We start from the raw sequence: 18,907 nt of genomic DNA, 5'->3' as shown, positions 1-18,907 counted from the left end.
CGCCGTCCTCTGGGGGAGATCACGTCGATTATCCGGGTTAGTTGCTCCATGGCAGAGCATCCGCCAGGACATTGAAGCAGGCGGTGACACAGGCAGATTGTAATAGATAAATTTTTTTATCCATTACATTGTAACAGGTTGTCTCAAAAATAATGGTAAAGTGCAGTCACCTAAACAAAATCTACATAATTACAGCTAAATACAGCGTCAAGGTTTTGTGCTATGTTACTTCCCACCACTAATCATAGTGAAGAAAAAAAACTCAGTATGATGTGCCTACCTCAATAATGTAAACACAGTAACCTAATCTTGTATTCGTTTGCGTTAATTTGTGCAGGTGTTCCTTATGGTATGGCCTGAGGTATATTTCTAAAGTGTGCTTCAACATGCATAAGTGTGTCTTCTGTGACATTTTTATTACCGTGCTATCTTCAGCAAAAACTCTCTTGTATCTCATAAATATTTGGCTTGGCTCATGTCCCATTTTTTTTCCATTTTTATTTATTTATTTTCTCTCCAGCCATGCGCTCGCTCCATCCCTCTAAATCCCTCCAGTCGTAGCTGGTGGAGTCATCTGAACTGCTGATGCAACTCACCCCCAAAGACTAAAGCCCCTTTCCCAACTTGTCTCCTTTTAATAAAGCTCTTCTCGTGCCTGTATGTAATTTAATTTCCAATTTATTATACTGATTATAATCCCTCAAGAGGAAACTCTTATTACACTCTGTTGTAAGAGCTCCAGTCGAACAAATGACTGTTTTAAGAATTAGTGTGTTAAGTTATTGGTTCTTCATTAAGGTAGAACTCAGAAAGAATTTACAGTCAAACCCAAAATTATTAATATACTTCCATCCAATCTATTTTGTATAGCATTTGAGCTGGAGCTAACTTTGGGTGAGAGGTGGGGTACACACTGGACTGGTTGCCAGCCAATCGCAGGGCACATATAGAAGACCGACCATTCATACTGACATTCACACCTATAGACAATTAAGAGGCTTCAATAAACCTACCATTCAGAATTGTGAGGCTGACATTGTAACCACTATCTCGACCCCCTGTGCTTATTAATATTATTTAAAAATAATATAATGAAAGAGTTTATATTCAAATGTTGTGTTGAAGTGGATTTTAATTTGCATGTCTTAGCTGGAAATGACACAAAAGAAGCCAAAAAGTAAAACAAATTAAGTAAAATCCTAAATTATTCAAACACTTTCTCAGTCCAAAGCATATAGTATGCAATGTTCCCAATGTATAATTGATTAGAATGTTCTAGATTATGCTTATTAAATTACCAGGATCCTTGAGAAGGGTGTAGAAGATGGTGGTGCCTCAAAATTGTGCAGGATATGAATAATTTTCCTTATAACATTGGGCAATATTTTTCATTAATATCTCTAGCATGTTTTAGTCTTTTGCCACTTTCATTTCCAGCCAGAAGATACCCATTAAACAAATTCTTATAAGTGTATTACTTTAGGCCCAACGCTATGTCTCCACAGCTTTCACTCATTCGTCTTTCAACTTCTAAATTCTCAGTTTACAAAATAATATTTTTCTGACTGCTTCCATTTAGAATTGACAGGAGAAACGTCAATTTTATTTCTTCACTGTTTTCTTGGGGGGTTTTTTTTGGGGGGGGGGCGCCTTTTCAGTCTTTCCAGAACGCCGTAGGACAAGACGAGGACAGTACGGACTCTCTCAAGAAGGCTGTTTTCTCCACTCTTGAGCCGCTGCACAAGTTTCACACGGGTTTTCTCAGGGAGGTGGAGCAGAGGCTGGCTTTGTGGTGAGACTCACTTCACACCCTGACAAACAAACAAAAACCCACCAAAAATGTTTTTGGTTTTAGTTTAATCGTTGCCTTCATGACAGCAGGAGCTGTTATCTCTATGGTAACAGACATGCTGCATGAGGCAGACATCGAGTTTCGGCTGTCTGATCTCTTTTAATGATGTTGTGCTTTCCCCAAAACACATGATACTGACTCATGGCCATGTGTTAAGTCAGCGTGTCTGTCAGAACTGCAGTGTTTTTTGTTTTGTTTTGTTTTTTACTCTTACACTCTCGTTGTATTCTGTTGCAACTGTAAACACCAAATGACATTGTAAGTTAATCTGCTGACAGGATGTGACACACACACAAAGTAACTTGTACTACTATAGATGGACAAAGGTTATTGGACACCAAGACATTATACAACATTAACAGATGAAAATGGAAGAAAGTAAAACACTTTAAACATCACTAATGTTGGACCTGAGAGAGGTCAATGTCATCTCTTTCCACATAAACTTGTAAGAATAAAATGAATTTGAAGTGGTTTACCATGAATTCTAACTGATTAATTTACTGATTAATATTTCCATCCATTTGCTACAATGCTTGTTGGTATTAGGGTTGCAGGTGAGCTGGAGCCTTGCTTGGGCGAGTGGTGAGGTACACCTTGCCCATATAAACAAACAACCGTTGAGAGTACTCACATTCACTTATGACAATTTAGTCTGACATGCATGTTTTTGGAATGTGGGAGGAAACCGGAGTAACTCACGCAAGCACGGGGAGAACATGCAAACTCCACACAGGAAGGCCTGTGTCGAGATTCGAACCCAGAACCCAAAGACTATGAGACAGACATGCCAAACACCAGAATATCGTGCTGCCCTGATTAATATTTGATTTTATTATTTTTTTAAACTTCAAATAAAATATGATTTAAGTCATGAAGACAATAAAGATATGTATGCAAGACAATACAGACTGATACTGATGATGTGATTTATGTGCAGTATTGTATTTTGAGTTTGTGCTCAAGGCGACACCTTGTGGCTAATTTGGGTCTTTAAAACACTCATCCAGTTTGAAGTGTTTTATTTCTTGATTTATTGTTGATTAACCCTCAAGGGATTTTGAGGGAATGCTGTTATTGACTAATTAAAAGTGCTGATATATATTTCTTCTAGGGAAGGGCGATCTAATGCTCACATTAAAGGAGACTACCAGCGCATTGGAGATGTCATGCTGAAGAGCTTGCAAGGCTTGAAGGTGAGCTTAATGTCTTTATTTTTTATTAATTCAACCGTATCATCTCCATATGAATGACTACAGCCTCATTAACATGTGACTCCATCCACAGCCACTGACAGCCAACCTACATAAGCAGAGTGACATCCTGACGGAACTGGAGAAGGCGTGCAGGACGTCACGTAGGTTAGAAGGCCTGTGCCGGGACTTTGAGCTTCAGAAGGTGTGCTACGTGCCCCTAAACATCTTCATCCTGCGGCCTCTGCACCGCCTCGTGCACTATAAGCACATCCTGGAGCGTCTGTGCAAACACTACCCGGCGACACATGTGGACTTCAGGGACTGCAGAGGTAGCACACTCGATACTTAGCACAGGTTATGACACTTGCGGTACCATGCAGGAGTTTAATTCAATGTGCATTTGTATATTTTATAGTTATTACTTTGTAAACAAATATTCTAGTTGTACGGAATGTAAGGTTGATTGCAGTATACGAAATGAAGGTGATTAAACTATGATCTGTAATAGGGGGTATAACCGACTAGTCAAAGGGTCGACTTCACCACCTCGCAATGGTTAATTCTCACATACACCCTGACACGTCCGATGACAAATCACGCTCAGACAACTTCACGGCCACACAGTCGGAACTTGTAAAACTCTAGCAAGAAGCCATGTAACACAACTGCAGTGTGATTACAGTGCATTATTTCAAAGCATTCCCGCCTATTGGGATTTTTTAATTATTCCTTTATTTTTATTTTTTTATAGTACTGTGGTGAGTCGCAACGCTGCAATCGTGTTATGTGAATTGGTGTTAAGAGTTGTACAAGTTCCGACTGTCTGTGAGGCCGTGAAGGTGTCTAAATGTGATTGGATGAGACAGCGGGTAGAGTGAGCTTTTGTTTTTGAGGCTGAAGGCAAACACTTGCGCGGACTAGTTTTCAGTTGACAACTGAAAAAATTTCGTCATTGATTAATTAACTTGACTAAAATCACCGTAGCATTAACTACTCTGCTGGTTAGTCGTTCAACCTCTACCCAGTAATATTGTACATAAATAATATAATGTACCACAAGGAGGCGACAAAGCACTACTTTTATGTTACACAGGTTAATGCCCTAACTAAATGACACTCCGCCCCTAACTTCAACATTGTTCCTTGGCACCAAGCGGCCAGAAGATAGCGTCAAAAGCAATACTTTTTAATTAGACAGGGCTTTGGCCTGAGGATGCGATAGAGATAAAAATAAAAAATGAGGGTGAATATGATCAGTACATAATAATAACAAAAATAAACTTGTAGGTATTCAATTATTTCAACATATTTGTGAGATATTTGAGGTCTAAATTATTTAATGATTAGTTAATTTGTTGCAAAGCTATTCTAATGTAGAAAACTGGAGGACAGTTAAATACTGAATGAATGAATATGAATGGTTTATTTTTTTTTAGTCATTCTTACAATAAGTTACAACAAAACAAGTTGTGTGAATGTACAAAAAAAGGGAGGGAGAAAAAAAATGCCCAAAAACAATAAATCACGTCATACAACACATCCAACCCGATCACACAACTCTACAAAAATCATCAAATACTTGAACTGGATGCTCAATTCGAGAGAAACAAGTGTCGATGTGTTTCTCTTGAATTTATTGGGACACAAAACCCATCATTGTGGATATATAAAATATCTATTTTAATGACTTTCACTCTACTTGGTCGGTGTGCAGCTGCTCTGGCCGACGTGTCCGAGGTGGTAGAGCAGCTCCAGGGCAGCATCGTGAAGATGGAAAACTTCCAGAAACTGTTGGAGCTGAAGAAGGATCTGATTGGTGTAGACAATCTTGTTGTTCCTGGTCGGGTAAGTCTGAATTTATTTAATCCATTTTTGTTGTTGTTGTTTTGCTCATGATTGAAATTATTTTTGTTGTTGTTGTATTTTTTGTTTGTGTGCTAGGAATTCATCAGGTTTGGCTGCCTTAGCAAACTGTCTGGAAAAGGCCTACAGCAACGAATGTTTTTCTTGGTAACACCTCACTTTCTTATGTTAGATCAAAATCTTAGCGTTCCTAATAAAGCCTTTGGTGGTGTTTAAAAAAAAAAAAAAAAAAAACATAACGCCATACTTTCTTGTTAAAACAACAACAAATTCTAACATTTCGGATGGTTCAGCGTTCCCACAGGTTTTTAAAAAATCTTAAATCTTTTTTCAAGGTTTGAAAAGTGCTCATATTTTTTTTTTTTTTAAGTGCTTTGCATACCTATGGAAGTTACTGGTTTAGAGTAAGATAAACCACTTTAAAGAATCAACAACCGCACAAAATGATTACAAGCATTTGGACAGTAAGTGTAGGCTCACTATTTGGAAAATTCAAATAACTGAAAGTTTAGAATTGTCTATTGATGAGCTACTACTTAGTGTAATTGTTAAAAGGGAGCCTTATCATAAAATGTAAATAATTAGTACTTTTGGCCAATTCATTGGTTAAAAAGAAGACATAGGGGAAAAGACAGGCTCACTATTAATAAAAGTTAAATAATTTACAAACCATACAAAACATAGTGTGCAACAGTACCCTATGTAATTTTGGTGTACAGTGTTAATTGTTCTTTTTTTTTTTTTTTTTGTTCCCCCCCATCTCTGTGCTTCTGTGGTTATAGTTCAACGACGTCATTTTGTACAGCAGTCGAGGGATGACGGCAACCAACCAGTTCAAAGTTCACGGACAGCTGCCGCTCCATGGCATGACAGTGAGTCGCAAATTGGACCCTAAGTGGTTCAAATGATCATCACCAGTCTGTCGTTAGTGGAAACAAGCAGCATCAAACAGCAGAATAGGAGCTCTTTTAGACAAACACAAATTGACACAAACGCATGCATAAACACACTCGTGCTTCTAGGATAACCTCATCATGTTTAATCCTCCCTCCCGCAACCTCTCCTTTTCCGTCTATTTTGGTCCTCGCTGTCCTACTTACCATCCTATAATGTCTGTGTGTCTCTTTCCAGATCAGAGAGAGTGAAGATGAGTGGGGTGTTCCTCACGCCTTCACTTTGGTCAGCCAGCGGCAGTCAGTGGTGGTAGCAGCCAGGTAAGATCAGAAGTGGTCAAGCCAAAGAACTCATGGCGGCACACATACACCATGATACATTTACCATACTTAAGTATTTTGTCTATTCTTCTTTGTAGTTCTTTGTCAGAAATGGAGAAGTGGATGGAGGATATTGAGATGGCTGTAGAAATGGCAAAAAACAACAACGGGCCTTCATCTAACCTGATGAGCTGCATGTTGACTGACAGCAGTAAGTTAACGTACAACATTACCATGAACGGAGCCCGCTATTACGTCCAGACCTCAATATTTTTCTCTGACTAATATTTGCACTTTGTGTGTATGGGCAGACATATGTGCAATGTGATGTGATGCACAAATGTATTTTTATTAGGAATGGACATTTGAGTAAATACTGTGGTGCAAATGAATAATCAATCTTTTAATATTATTTTTAATAGGATGGAAGAATCTTTCTGAATGTTCTGAACTTCTGTTTCAGTGACAGTGTGGTACAGTGTTCCCCCAGGACCAAGCCCTATTGTGTAGGGATCGTGAAAATAGTAATTTACAAACCCACCAAAAAGGTTTTAATTCCCTATAAATGCCATAAGGTGGGGGAAAGCATAACGTTTCTATAAAACAGGAAATAGGACTGACCACAAAAACTAGGTGAGTCTTTTAGCAAGTAACAGAGGAGCGTTTCCCCCTAACAAATCTGTGAATGTTTGAATTCACGAGTAACAAATCACAAATATGCAGGAGAACACTGTATTGCCTTACTTACGAACTATCCATAGCTTTAGTTTGCTCTTCTTCATAACACAAACGGAATCAGTTTAGTCTGAATCAACAGCGCCTCTGCTGGTTGGAGCCAAGTAGTGCACTCAATTTGCTTTAAGACTCATTAAATCAACAATCTGTTTCATTCCAATTTTAATCAAATTCTTAACAATCCAGGCCATTATTAGGCATTTGCTTTTTACTTGGTTAAAATAATCTAGGGTATTTCAGTCACACTCAATTCACCTACAACTCAATTTCAGCTTACTTTGGCTTTGCCAAGCACACTTACGAGTACGGTGGCCTTAAATTGTCAAAAAGGTGTCATTTCATCAATATAAAAGCTGAAGATGAAAATCCAGGTTTCAACAGTAACACAAACATGGTCAGCAAAACCAGTAGTAACAATGTATAATCCAGGGGTCACCAACCGGTTTGAAAATGAGAGCTCAATTTTGGGTAATGATTAAGAGCTACTAGTTTAATACACGCTTCTGACATAACAAATTAGCTCATTTTACCTTTAATTATATCATTATTAATCGTTAATGATCTTTAGCTACGTGACGACACTGACACTTTCTCACAACTATCAACAATTTAACAAGTTAGGAAATGGATGAATTTCAATATGCAACATTATTTCTATAAATCTCTGCAAGTGTTTACATTTTCACTTCTACAACATTCCTACGAAATCACAATGTCCTATCACTGGTAAGCGATTTTTAGAACAGGCTGTGGGCTACTTATGTGGTCCTTGAGGGGCACCAAGTTGCTGACCTCTGCTTTATTGTTGCGTAACGTAGGTAGTCAACAACGCAGAATAAAACTGCCTACTTTTTATTTTTGTTCGGTTAACAAACAACTGAAGAGAGAAGCATAACATTTTGACAGCTTTGAGTATCCTCAATCTTCTTACAAGTGTCTTGTCTTCAATCACAGTCTTGACCACAAATAAGAAAATCAGTTTGTAAATAACCAAACATTGTCTACTCTAGCTTCCTTCTCCTCAAACCCTTCCCTCGTCCCGCTCAATTGTCTCGCAGTAACATCCTCCCGACTTTCCCAGAATTCCCAGAGGAGTTCTCAAAGGAGGCGGAGTCCGAAGACGACACGACGGCGTCGCACACCTCCCCGGAGAGGGTCACCCCTCACCGCGGTAACACCATGGTGCACGTGTGCTGGCACAGGAACACCAGCGTGGCCATGGTGGATTTTAACATAGCCGTGGAGGTACCGGACAAACGTCGAGCTCCGTGCTAACCTCCTGCCTCTCTCGCCTCCGCCTCGCTCACCTTTCTATGTTTCTCACTGTTTGATATCTGTTGATTCACGCTGTGATTTTCCAGTGGGAACAGTATCCTCACACATACCGGTCAGTCTATAAGGTTAGTTGATTTTTACTGGATAGGGCAAAAAATGAAAACAATCTACTTTTTGACAGAAAGTCAGTTTACTTGCACCTGCGATACATTATTAATAACACAGACACGAAAAAATTTGGTTTTGATTATTTATCATGATGTACTATAGGTGATTGGTCTCAACCTACTGTTTATGAATTACATCAGATCCTATTATGGCTTATTGTTTTTGCTGTGAGTGTCCTCATTAAATGACTTACAGTAGATTCAAGCTATACTTTTTACAATGGTTTAATAGACGAAAAATATTAAAAGGCTTCTAAAAGAATGCTGAAGCAATTATAGTCCCACAGTTAGTGTGAGTGAATAATGATAAAAAGCAACAACAACAAATGCAGACAAACACTGTATGGAAAAAGGTCTTGGGTTAAACAGTTAATCCATTTGGAATTAGTTTAGGCGAACTTTTGTGCTCAAAGGGACATTTGATTTTTGTAAAACAGGTGGGTCACTAATAGATACAGTAGATGAGGTGAAACTAATTAAAATAAAATGATTATATATTGTCTTATTTGAGTTGTAATTAATTACATTATAATTAACTAATTTTTAAAAAGTACAAATGCATGTACATTTTTTTATTTGCATTGTCAAATTAATTAACCTATTATGTAAGGAGAAATGAATTTAAAAAAAAATAAATATAATAAACAAGAAAGGGGAAATGCAGCTAAATTAATGCAAGAAACATTACAGGACTCTTGTTGACGTAAATATACAGTGGTAAATTAAATTATTAGTCGAATATAGAATTAATATAAGATCAGAGCAGGCCATATGTGTGACCCCTACTTTGCCCACCTGTTTTAATCTCTAAATTCCCTTTGATATTTCTTTAACTTGTTATATGTATTTTGAATTGTACGCTTCCATTTAGTTTTCCGGGGAGCGTGACTGAGACAAGGGCTGTAAAGTCATGAATGGTTGAGTTTGCCATCAAACATATTTAAAATGAAACTAAGATTAGGAGCAACAATTGTTCATGGGCCTCTTTTCCACCGGCAAACTGTGAGGATGTTGTTCACGCTGCGTGAAATCCCTCTCTTTGCTCACAAATGTGGCTTTCCTTGTTTTTCCCCTTTCTCTCCAGCCTCACTCCCCCACTCTGCGCCACTTGCAATCTCTGAGGGTCTATAAATAAACAGAAAGACACTAAGCTCTCGCTAGCAAAACTGATGTTTTGGGAGCAATCCTCTGTGAAGCCCCGCAGCTGTCGGTTGAGCTCTTCCTCTGTGGCGCCCCGTAACTCGTCCTTTTCACAGCCTTGCCTGGATGTCGCCGGCTTTCCTGCTGTTGACCCTTGCACTGCACTGCATGCTTTTGGTTCACCTACTCAGTGTCTGTGTTTCTGTCCTCCCTCCCTGTCTGTCGTTTCTTTACCTTCCCCCCGCACGCGTCTGTGCGTTTCCCCACGCTAGAGGGCCCTAGTCCAGTCAGTGAGAATAAGGTGGGGCCACGCAGTGGCCAGGGACCAGTACCTCTGTGCGTTATCTGCTGGTACCGAGTACAGAGCCTCTCCTTTAGCGAAGCCCGCAGGAGTCTAGAGGTAAAAGAGCCAGGCAGACAGCACAGGCCTCATTGGGTTAATTGGCCACAACATTCGGGACACTTGCACAACCTAATGCAGTGTTTCCCAACCTTAATTCAATACCTTTCTGACAACGTAAATCAAAACTGAGCATTTTTGACTTGTAAAGGTGGATATTTTTAATACAGCTCTTGCTTAGGATCTTATTGGCTTGTGCAGGCGTACCTAATGAAGTGGCCTTTGAGTGTAAGCATGGAATTCGATCTATAGGTGTGGCTTGATAAAAGGGACATACATATACACATAAATATAAATTCATAATAATAATAATTTTTAAAAATGAAGAAATCCAATGAAACTGCTGCTATGTTTAGTTAATCCTAAACTTAATGATGTCAATGTACAAAAAGTCCAATTATACAGTACATATTCATTCTAACGGACCCAGATTTTCATACTCATATTTCAACTTTGTTGTGTGTGCTGTGTTTCCTAGAACCAGCTTTCGGGAAATCTACTCCGAAAGTTCAAGAACAGCAATGGCTGGCAGAAGCTGTGGGTGGTCTTCACCAACTTCAGCCTGTTCTTCTACAAGTCCCACCAGGTGATGACCATGCTCCCTCCATACCCTTGCTACAGCCCTCACTTCACTGTCAGCCAAGTTTTAATCCCCCTTCTTCCTTCTCCTTCTCCTGCACGAAAGCATTGCACCTCTGCTAAAAGTCAAATGCTTTGTAGACAGTTGACCTCAGTCGCTATCAGTGCATGGTCCAAAACATTTCGGTTTTATAGTGGATGTTGGCAAACTAGTAGAAAGACAAGAATAAGCCGTTAAACTTGTTAGTAATTTTTAATACCACACCACTTAATTGCCAAAAGCTTAAACTAAAAAACAAATCCTGTTTTTCCTGATAAGGATGGCAGATTCTTGACTCCTGTGGCTCACTGGCACCTCCTGCGGAAAAATATGTAAACTCAACTGGAGTTGTTTTTTTGTGATTCCATTTGATTACTGAAAAACATTTACCTACATATTTATTTATTGATTATAATTTTTTCTTTTTCTTTTTTTTACAGAACTACACCTTTCCTTAAAGTAAGGCCTTTGAACAGGAAATTTACCTTCAGCTACATACTGTCAAAAAAAGCAATGTCTTATGTCAAATTAAAAAAGTATATTAAAAATGATTGTGAGCCAGTGAAATATTCAACAGTTTTAATATTAACACTTAAATATAGCAAAAATTGTACCTAAATAACTGTATTGAAATGGATTGCACATAAGTTAAAAAAAATTGTATGTAAATAAATGTTTAAAAACAAACGGTTCTGAAAGATTTACTGCAAATGTATCATAATTAAGTTAAATACAACTGAACTGTAACTGTACTTAAATGTGTATCTCCCTTCATTTCCTTGGCATCAGTTGATATTTTCATTCATTCCAATATGTATTATCTTTTCAATTTATTTTGTTTGTATTAAAATCAGTGATTGTTTTTACCTTCCACTTATGGTGGCTGTGCCACACGTTGAGAATCATGGTCTAATCCACTAAAGTAGGTTATTCATGTGTTACATGGAAAAAGATCAAGATGGTAAGTCAGTGTCCATGTGATGTTGAAGTTATTTGTAAGATTGAAATTACAATTTAGGCCAGCATGGTGGTCCATCTGCTTCACAGCTGAAACGCTGGAGGTTCAAATCTTGACTCTGGCCATCCTGTGTGGATTTTGCATGCTCTCCACATGCTTATGTGGCTTTTCTCCAGGCACTCCCACTTCCAAAAATATGCATGTTAGGGTCGTTGAAGACATCTGCGATAGGCTCCAGCTCTAATGCGTCCCTTATGAGGACACGCACTATAGAAAATGGATGGATGAAATTCTAATGTATTTTTGCTTTAATGCAGCATTGCTCTTCCTTTCAGGATGATTACCCTCTGGCCAGCCTTCCCCTGCTGGGTTACTCTGTGACCATTCCGTCCGAGTCGGAGAACATCCACAAGGACTACGTCTTTAAACTGCATTTCAAGTCCCACGTCTACTACTTCCGGTCAGAGAGTGAATACACCTTCGAAAGGTAACCCGGAATGAATGTTATTTACATTTATCTACTGTATGTCTAAAATGGCTCAGTTGGGGTTATTTTGTTGACCGCAGGTGGATGGAGGTGATCCGCAGTGCAACAGCCCCCTCCAGTCACGCTCGGGAGCAGAACAACAAGGAGTCCCACACTCATTGAGCTGGACTCCGTCCTCTCTTCACACACATGTGACATCCCTCCGTGTGTCCGTGCACAAACTGGTGCTTTTTTACTGTTCTAATGGTGACATGTCCGCTGGTTTCGACTGCATCAGAGACTGCATTTCTTCTTCAGGCATTTTTACAGCTCAAATCTGAAACCTTTTTACAGGATGTCATTTTATACTGTTTTCTAATAATCACACCCACTTCCTATTCCTCATTGTGCCCCCCCCCCCCGCCCCCCTTTGTTTTTACCGTAGAAACTTGTCTGTATACTTTCTTTGATGGCCTTTTTTGTCATTCACTTTGCAAGAAACTTCACTTGTGGTGCCAAACATTTATATCACACTCCTTGACTTTGTAATGCTTTTTTTTTTTTTTTTTTTTTTTTTTTTTTTTTTATAAACCTCTGAAGAATGTTACTGTTGCGGTACGCCATAAAATTCAAGTCAATGTAAAACAGGACACCCTTTAAAACTCAATGCTGAGTAACTGGCCTGGTTTGTTTTCATATTTAAAAAAAAAAAAAAAAAAAAGTATGATTACTCTGTAAAAGGTATTGTTGTAATATCAAAAAGTGACAACTGAGGCTTGCTTAATAATGAGCCAAAGAAGCAGTTGTCAGTGCCAGTGGCATTTTAAGACAATTGTTACCTTGTTGAATACTTGTTAGTTTTGCTTTCATTTTTAATCAAATGTTCACAACCAGAGCAGAATGACAAAACAATGTAACAGAAAGCTTTAAAGATGATGTTGAAAACTCAATAGAAACGTTCAATTCCAAACGTCTCTGCTTCTCATTTAACCAGATGACCTCCCATCTTCAGGCATTAGCTCTTTTTATGGGTCCAAATAAAATAATAATAATTGTGTTAAAACATGAAATGCAACAGCTTTATTGTGCTTAAGAATTACTCCAGCAGGGGATGGCTTTCGAAATGAAAGCAATTTTAAAAAGTACTCGGGCTCAACTTGTCATCTTTCATCGAGGAGTCACTCGCTCTAGTGTGCTTACAACTGTGACCTGTAGGTGTCAGCATTTATCAAGTTGTTGCAGAAGCCTCCGTCGCGTCCTATCTTTTTTTACCCACGTCCTATCGCTTGCTGACCAATCACTTTGCTCAGATGGTGATCCCAATGCTGCTCGCACCCTACAGGGACAATATTTGCATCGTATCTGTAGATTGCTCTAATGTTGGGTGATGTAGTAATCAGCATTCATATATATATATATATATATATATATATATATATATATATATTGGTTTGCTTTTGAATTGCATCTTTTATCCATGCATGCATGCATGAATGCTGAAGTTGACTCCACTGGATAAAGTTCTGAAAATTGGATTTATTAACCTTCGGAGACACTGCAAACTCAGGTTTGCATTATGACATTACATTTCTGCCTCTCAGGCCCATGATAATTATTATTATTATTTTTTTAAACCTTTGACCTATGAGCCACATTTGGGGACACTGCTCCCACCATCTTGTGGTGATATCACAATATTACACCTATTTCAGTGAAAATAAAATGGCGTCAATATCTGCTAAAGACTTCTACAGCAGCTCCCAAAGGAAAATTGAGACCGATACATCAGTGTATACGTGTAACATCTCTAGCTTGATATGACATTCAAATTTGAAACATTTTGGTAACTTCTGCGAAGTAAAGCAAATCTTATGTACTTGTCTGAGGACATTGTGATTATGTAACGGTATTGTTTGTGCCGTGTGGTTAGCTAAATTTGTGATTATTTAGTTGAATGCATACCTGTAATGAGTTCCTTCAAGTGGCAGATCTGCTTACGCATGTAGTCAAATAAACTAAGAAAGATTTAGAAAGGTTTGCAAGTGTAAATAGTCATATTTCAGGGTGAAAATGATTCTTTGCAAGATGTGCGAAGTGATTGGCTGCCACTGGATTTTGTGGCGCAGTACATTGACTCAGAGCTAATGAAACTCCTTGCTGACTGCACAAATGCCATGTCCCTTCCGTTGAGGAGATCTATCACTTTTTGGGAGCAGCAATCTTGCTGTCTCGTGTGCCTTGCCCACAAACAAGGATGTTTTGGTCCAATGCCCTACAAATTGACACGTGGTGACAATCTGTCACCAGATGGAAGGGGTTCTTCAATGTGGAGCCATCTGAAAGTTGTCATCGATGATGATGTTCCCGAAGACACTAGGACTTGTTGTTGGAAGCTCAAATTTTGTATGTACACCAATTGGACCCTTGTGTTTGCAAACAGCAAATATAAATATTTTTTTCTGTTATGATAAGCCAACTGTCCCCATACAAGCACATCTTTTTCTGCAAAAACAACTTCCTGTACAAAGATCAAGTTTAGTTATTATAATTATTAGGTCTTACTTATCCCGGATAGCAAGGAGAAATAAAAAATGCACACCAAACAAAAGCTCGGGTCTCAGGAGGTTAACTTTTATTGTTAACCACTGTGTTTAGTGTTTTCCTTACTAATGTTGAGCTATCAATATTCACAACAATTTTCATGGCTGAATGCAAGTTGGTTGAATCATGAAAAATATTCAAGATATATATTTGTATGTGATGTGAATGCTGAAGAGCCGAGGGTGAACTGAAATACTGCTGAATGGATTTTAAAAAAGTAGTAAATGTAGAAGAGATTAACATTAATTATGGGATTAAGGTACATTTCGTCAAATTTATTTAATGGCTTTTTTCCATGAAAAAAAATTTAGGATTTTTTTTTTTAGAATTTAACAGATTCATTGGATTGGTTTGAATGGCTTGTAAAATTATGAATTTGCGGTGAATATCTTACATTTTGGAATTAATTTGAACGGATTTGTGTCATGTGCAAAATGCGGAATTATGTGAGCGCTGGGTTTTTTTTTTTTTTTTTTAATAAAAAAAAATATTAATTTCGCTTTTAAAACAAGGCAGCACTGTTTTTTTTTTTTTTTTTTTTTTTTTTTTTTTGGGGGTGAAGGCACCGGGTCCAGGTGGGGCGAGCGGTAGGCAGGCTCTGAAGCCGGCGGAGGTGCGACAAAAAAGGGGGCGGAGCGCACCGAGCACCGAGGCGACGACGAGATTTGACGCCTCCTGTCTGGGAACCGACGGCCAATGACACCGTTGTTACGAGCACATTTCTGCTGACAACAATGATTCAAAGCGGCACGCTGGAACTCGGCATTAACGCGACAAAAAACGTGCTCGACTGACAAATGGGAATGAGTCGGCCGCGGTTGTGTCACAGCATGATCCGGTTTGGAACTCGTGGTGCCCGCTGAAGCGGATGGCAGCTTTCTTCGTTGTCATTTGAGGATTTTAAAGTGACCTTTTTTTTATTATTATTATTATTATTTTTTTTTTAAAGTCCAGTGATGTCCATTCTCGCTCAGCCGGAGACCCGGAAGTTTACCCGGGGCCTGGGGAAGCCCGGGACGGCTGCCGAGCTCCGGCAAAGTGTCTCGGAGGTGGTCAGGACCTCCGTCCTGGTGGTGAGTGAACACTTCAACTTCTTCCTTGACTTCCTCCTCTACGTCCATCTGTCCTTCCAATGGTGGCCATGTGTCGCAAGAATGAATCTGTAGTGCACGCGACCGACCTCAAAGCAGCTATTTAGACTCGTGGAGTCACATTGCGGAGTGGGTGAGAGAATGAATTGATGTGTATGAATGAGGGTTTGTTTGTTGTTAGGCTGAGGTTAAAAAAAAAAAAAAAAATCAATAGTGTGTCGCTTTATGAATGAAAGACAACACAATAGCACCTTTTGCAATGGCCTGTAATGAGAGTGTTGTCTTCAAATGTATTATTTCTACACGTCCAAGTAGGTACAAATATTATCTTTAAGTCCTCATGGACTATATTTGTGTGTATTGTAAACAAATTGACACATAGTCTCATTTGTAACACATTTGTAAGTCACAATACAAATACTGCAATTTTTGCCAATGATAATTTAATAGTAATCTCATGATACTGTCACATGTGTATTGGGGAAAAAATACAATCACGGAAGCCACCAGGGATTTGGGGCCCGTCACTCAATTTGCTGCAAATTGAAAATACTGTTCTTTGACTTACGAGCGACCCAATTTTTGAGTTTTTCGAGATATTGTATTGTTAAAATGCTAAAATCACACATTTGTACTACTTTTAACCAACCTGGTACATCCAAAGTAGTGGAGATCTCCATCCATCTCTGTGCCTGTTTTAACACGTCAACTGTCTTGTGTCTCAGAGTTCAGGACACTGGGACACAAAATGAATTATTGATCCCTCCGATTACTCCTTTCTTTCTTTTCCCTGCTGTTTGAACTGTAGAACGCCAAAATATCTTGCTGTTGTCACTCTGAAATCATTGAGCCACCATCTCTCCTATGGGATGAGGCATCTGTCATCACAGTGCCCTGCTATCCGAATTCAACTTAGTGCACCGCCGGCTTCTGTGGCGTGGCGCTGTTGTCACATACACAATGAATGGGTTAGTGGACGGCACGCTGTGTTAAGTGGAGTATAAAACAGGGCTTTAGTGTACATCCACTGTGTGTACACTCTCAGTTCAACAAAAATAGTTAATTGCGCCCTTATATATTTATTGTTATTCTTACAATGGCATGTCACTGGGTTTTGCACGTGACTTTTACAGCACATTTATGGCCTTTGAAAACTTACCTTTGAGGGTAACTCGAGGGTTGTCAAGTACTGCGATTGGATGGCGACCGGTTCAAGGGTGTGCCCAGCCTCTTGCCCAAAACCACTGTAGCTCACCCGTGGTCCTATTGAGAACAAGTGGTATAGGAAAAGGATACATGGGTGGGTTGTTAAGTCCATTGAGGGGAAAAAAATGGACTCCTAATGTACCCCACAGTGCCCCTTGACAGTTGCTACACTTTCGGATCAAAACAGAACAGTTTTGGGGTGTAGGTTGTGCCTCAAGAAGCAGAACGGGACTTTCATGTGTATTGTGTGGCTTCTTCAGGATAGAATCAGCTTCGTATCAAAATGTTTTGAACATGTAGTCATTGAGGCCATCAGTTTCCATGGGGATAACATCACATGATGGCTAAGGGAAAGCAAAAGGGGCAGTGGGGTTCTTCCAAGTATTAATTGACAGTGACATAGCATCTACTTTTGGAGCATTTGTGGGATGCGTACTCGCCGTACCTCCCTGCAGTATCACTTTTCCCGGAGGGGAAAAAGGAGTCGACCCTTTTGTTATGTCCTAGCGTGTTAGGTGTGCCGACGTTCCTGGAAGAAGTTGCTAGGTGACCGAAACAGACACCATCTTGCCTCTCTTGTCATAGGAATCCTGAGTTAATATCCCGGACGTCCAACCACAACTTGACATTATTTATTCATTGTCACAGTGGTATTGTCAGTGACAGTTGCAGTCATGGGTGCCGAAGAAGACAGAGGTAATAATTGGGAAATCAACTTGCTTCAAGTGGCTTTTGCAGTACTTTGCTTTGTGTCACTATCAGCAGGGATCCAGCTGCTACATTGTTGAAAAACGTGTCAAAATATGTTGACATGAATGTATGGCTGTGTTTGCTGGGTTTTCGCAGTGGGACAAGAATGCAAATGCACACACAACCGCTGTCCACACAGCTCGTCATTAATTCCTCCATGAAACATGTAAATGCCACGTGAACAGAGGGACTGTTTGAAGAACAACGGTAGACTGTGGCTTCTTACTCCCGCAATGATGCATCTTTATAAAGATTTCACTTCCATTTTCAAACAGATGACACATACATGGGTCTTTTTGTTGGCCTGGTTTTGGAGTCAAGTGCAGCCTTCTGTTGGTTTGTCTTAGCACCAGTTTGTACGTTTGTCACCCAGGAACACACTGGCTATAACCTTTGTTTTTATTTGGTGGACACTTGTAGCTGCCCTGAGCTCAAAGCTGATCCATTCCTCTGTGTGTGCACACTTCAGGCCAGCTGAGCACACTTGTAGTGATGTCATGAATCCACAGCTGCACTTTTTGGCATCAGGGGTTTATTTGGGGCGGGGGGTTCATTTGAACACTACTTGAAGTCCAACTTTCTGATTATGTTGACTCCTGACTCATGGTAGCCTTAAATGTACTCCTTTTGTTTTGGTAACATACTGTACTTGTATCGAATAATGAGCCATTATGGGGCACATTGGAGTACATTATACCTCAAGGGTTAGATGTGGATGCCCACCTTAGTCCTGGTGATCAATGACTAGTATGTTTGTGTCCTAAATGATGGGAATAAAACTGATCGATTGCAGTTGGAAATTTCAAAAGCGCATACGCAGTTTATTGAACTGCCGGGAGACAGTTATGTAATTGTCATCAATAGTCTGGCTGCCAACTAGTGGCCTCAGCCTTCCCTTTACTGGATGGGTGTCACTATTTGTTGAAGTGATGCAGTGGATGGCCAGAGCACAAAACTCAGTCAATTGTTAGTGAAGGGAAAGGGGCATCTCATGTGCTCTGAACAGCATGGGCAAAAAGTAGTGATGTACCAGTACCACTTTTTTTTCAGACCGAGAACAATTACAAGTACTTACATTTGAGTACTCGCCGATAACAAATCCCTGTGTGCATCCAAGTCATTATGTTTTAATAGCTGTTCACGTTAACTATTACTGAGAATTAGTCCTTGCTGTAGTATTTTTGATTTTAAACGTGTCAATCCCATTCCACCGGTGGGACCTGACTAACAATTGTAACCCTTTTTATTTTATTTTAATAATTTGAGTCATGGGGGTTGTAATATTTTTCGTCACACCGTATATTAAATTTAAAGCAGCACGGTTGGGTGTTACGAGGTTTGTTTCCTGTATGAAGTTTGTAGGTTCCGTTCTAG

General features: G+C 39.4%; 2 protein-coding genes across 3 annotated transcripts in view; both read left to right on the top strand.

The window, feature by feature from the left end:
* The window catches only part of LOC133410516 (FERM, ARHGEF and pleckstrin domain-containing protein 1-like), a 58,426-nt gene extending 45,994 nt beyond the window's left edge, over positions 1 to 12,432 (top strand). The window contains exons 16-27 of the mRNA XM_061691803.1: positions 1,659 to 1,792; positions 2,967 to 3,048; positions 3,140 to 3,377; positions 4,763 to 4,893; positions 4,990 to 5,058; positions 5,694 to 5,783; positions 6,043 to 6,125; positions 6,224 to 6,336; positions 7,942 to 8,105; positions 10,321 to 10,428; positions 11,755 to 11,906; positions 11,987 to 12,432. Coding sequence (XP_061547787.1) covers positions 1,659 to 1,792; positions 2,967 to 3,048; positions 3,140 to 3,377; positions 4,763 to 4,893; positions 4,990 to 5,058; positions 5,694 to 5,783; positions 6,043 to 6,125; positions 6,224 to 6,336; positions 7,942 to 8,105; positions 10,321 to 10,428; positions 11,755 to 11,906; positions 11,987 to 12,068 — 1,446 coding nt within the window. The 3' untranslated portion in view covers positions 12,069 to 12,432. The remainder of the gene's footprint in view (positions 1 to 1,658; positions 1,793 to 2,966; positions 3,049 to 3,139; positions 3,378 to 4,762; positions 4,894 to 4,989; positions 5,059 to 5,693; positions 5,784 to 6,042; positions 6,126 to 6,223; positions 6,337 to 7,941; positions 8,106 to 10,320; positions 10,429 to 11,754; positions 11,907 to 11,986) is intronic.
* A 2,722-nt stretch (positions 12,433 to 15,154) lies between these two features.
* LOC133410403 (dedicator of cytokinesis protein 9-like) overlaps positions 15,155 to 18,907 on the top strand; it is a 79,121-nt gene continuing 75,368 nt past the window's right edge. The window contains exon 1 of one of the 2 annotated variants that reach the window (XM_061691550.1): positions 15,155 to 15,559. In XM_061691550.1, the coding sequence (XP_061547534.1) occupies positions 15,443 to 15,559 (117 nt within the window). In that variant the 5' untranslated portion in view covers positions 15,155 to 15,442. The remainder of the gene's footprint in view (positions 15,560 to 18,907) is intronic. The other variant, XM_061691548.1, reaches the window with a different exon arrangement.

The sequence above is a fragment of the Phycodurus eques genome, chromosome 12, assembly GCF_024500275.1.
Source record: "Phycodurus eques isolate BA_2022a chromosome 12, UOR_Pequ_1.1, whole genome shotgun sequence".
Classification (NCBI taxonomy): Eukaryota; Metazoa; Chordata; class Actinopteri; order Syngnathiformes; family Syngnathidae; genus Phycodurus; species Phycodurus eques.
This window is presented reverse-complemented; position numbering and strand designations above follow the sequence as displayed.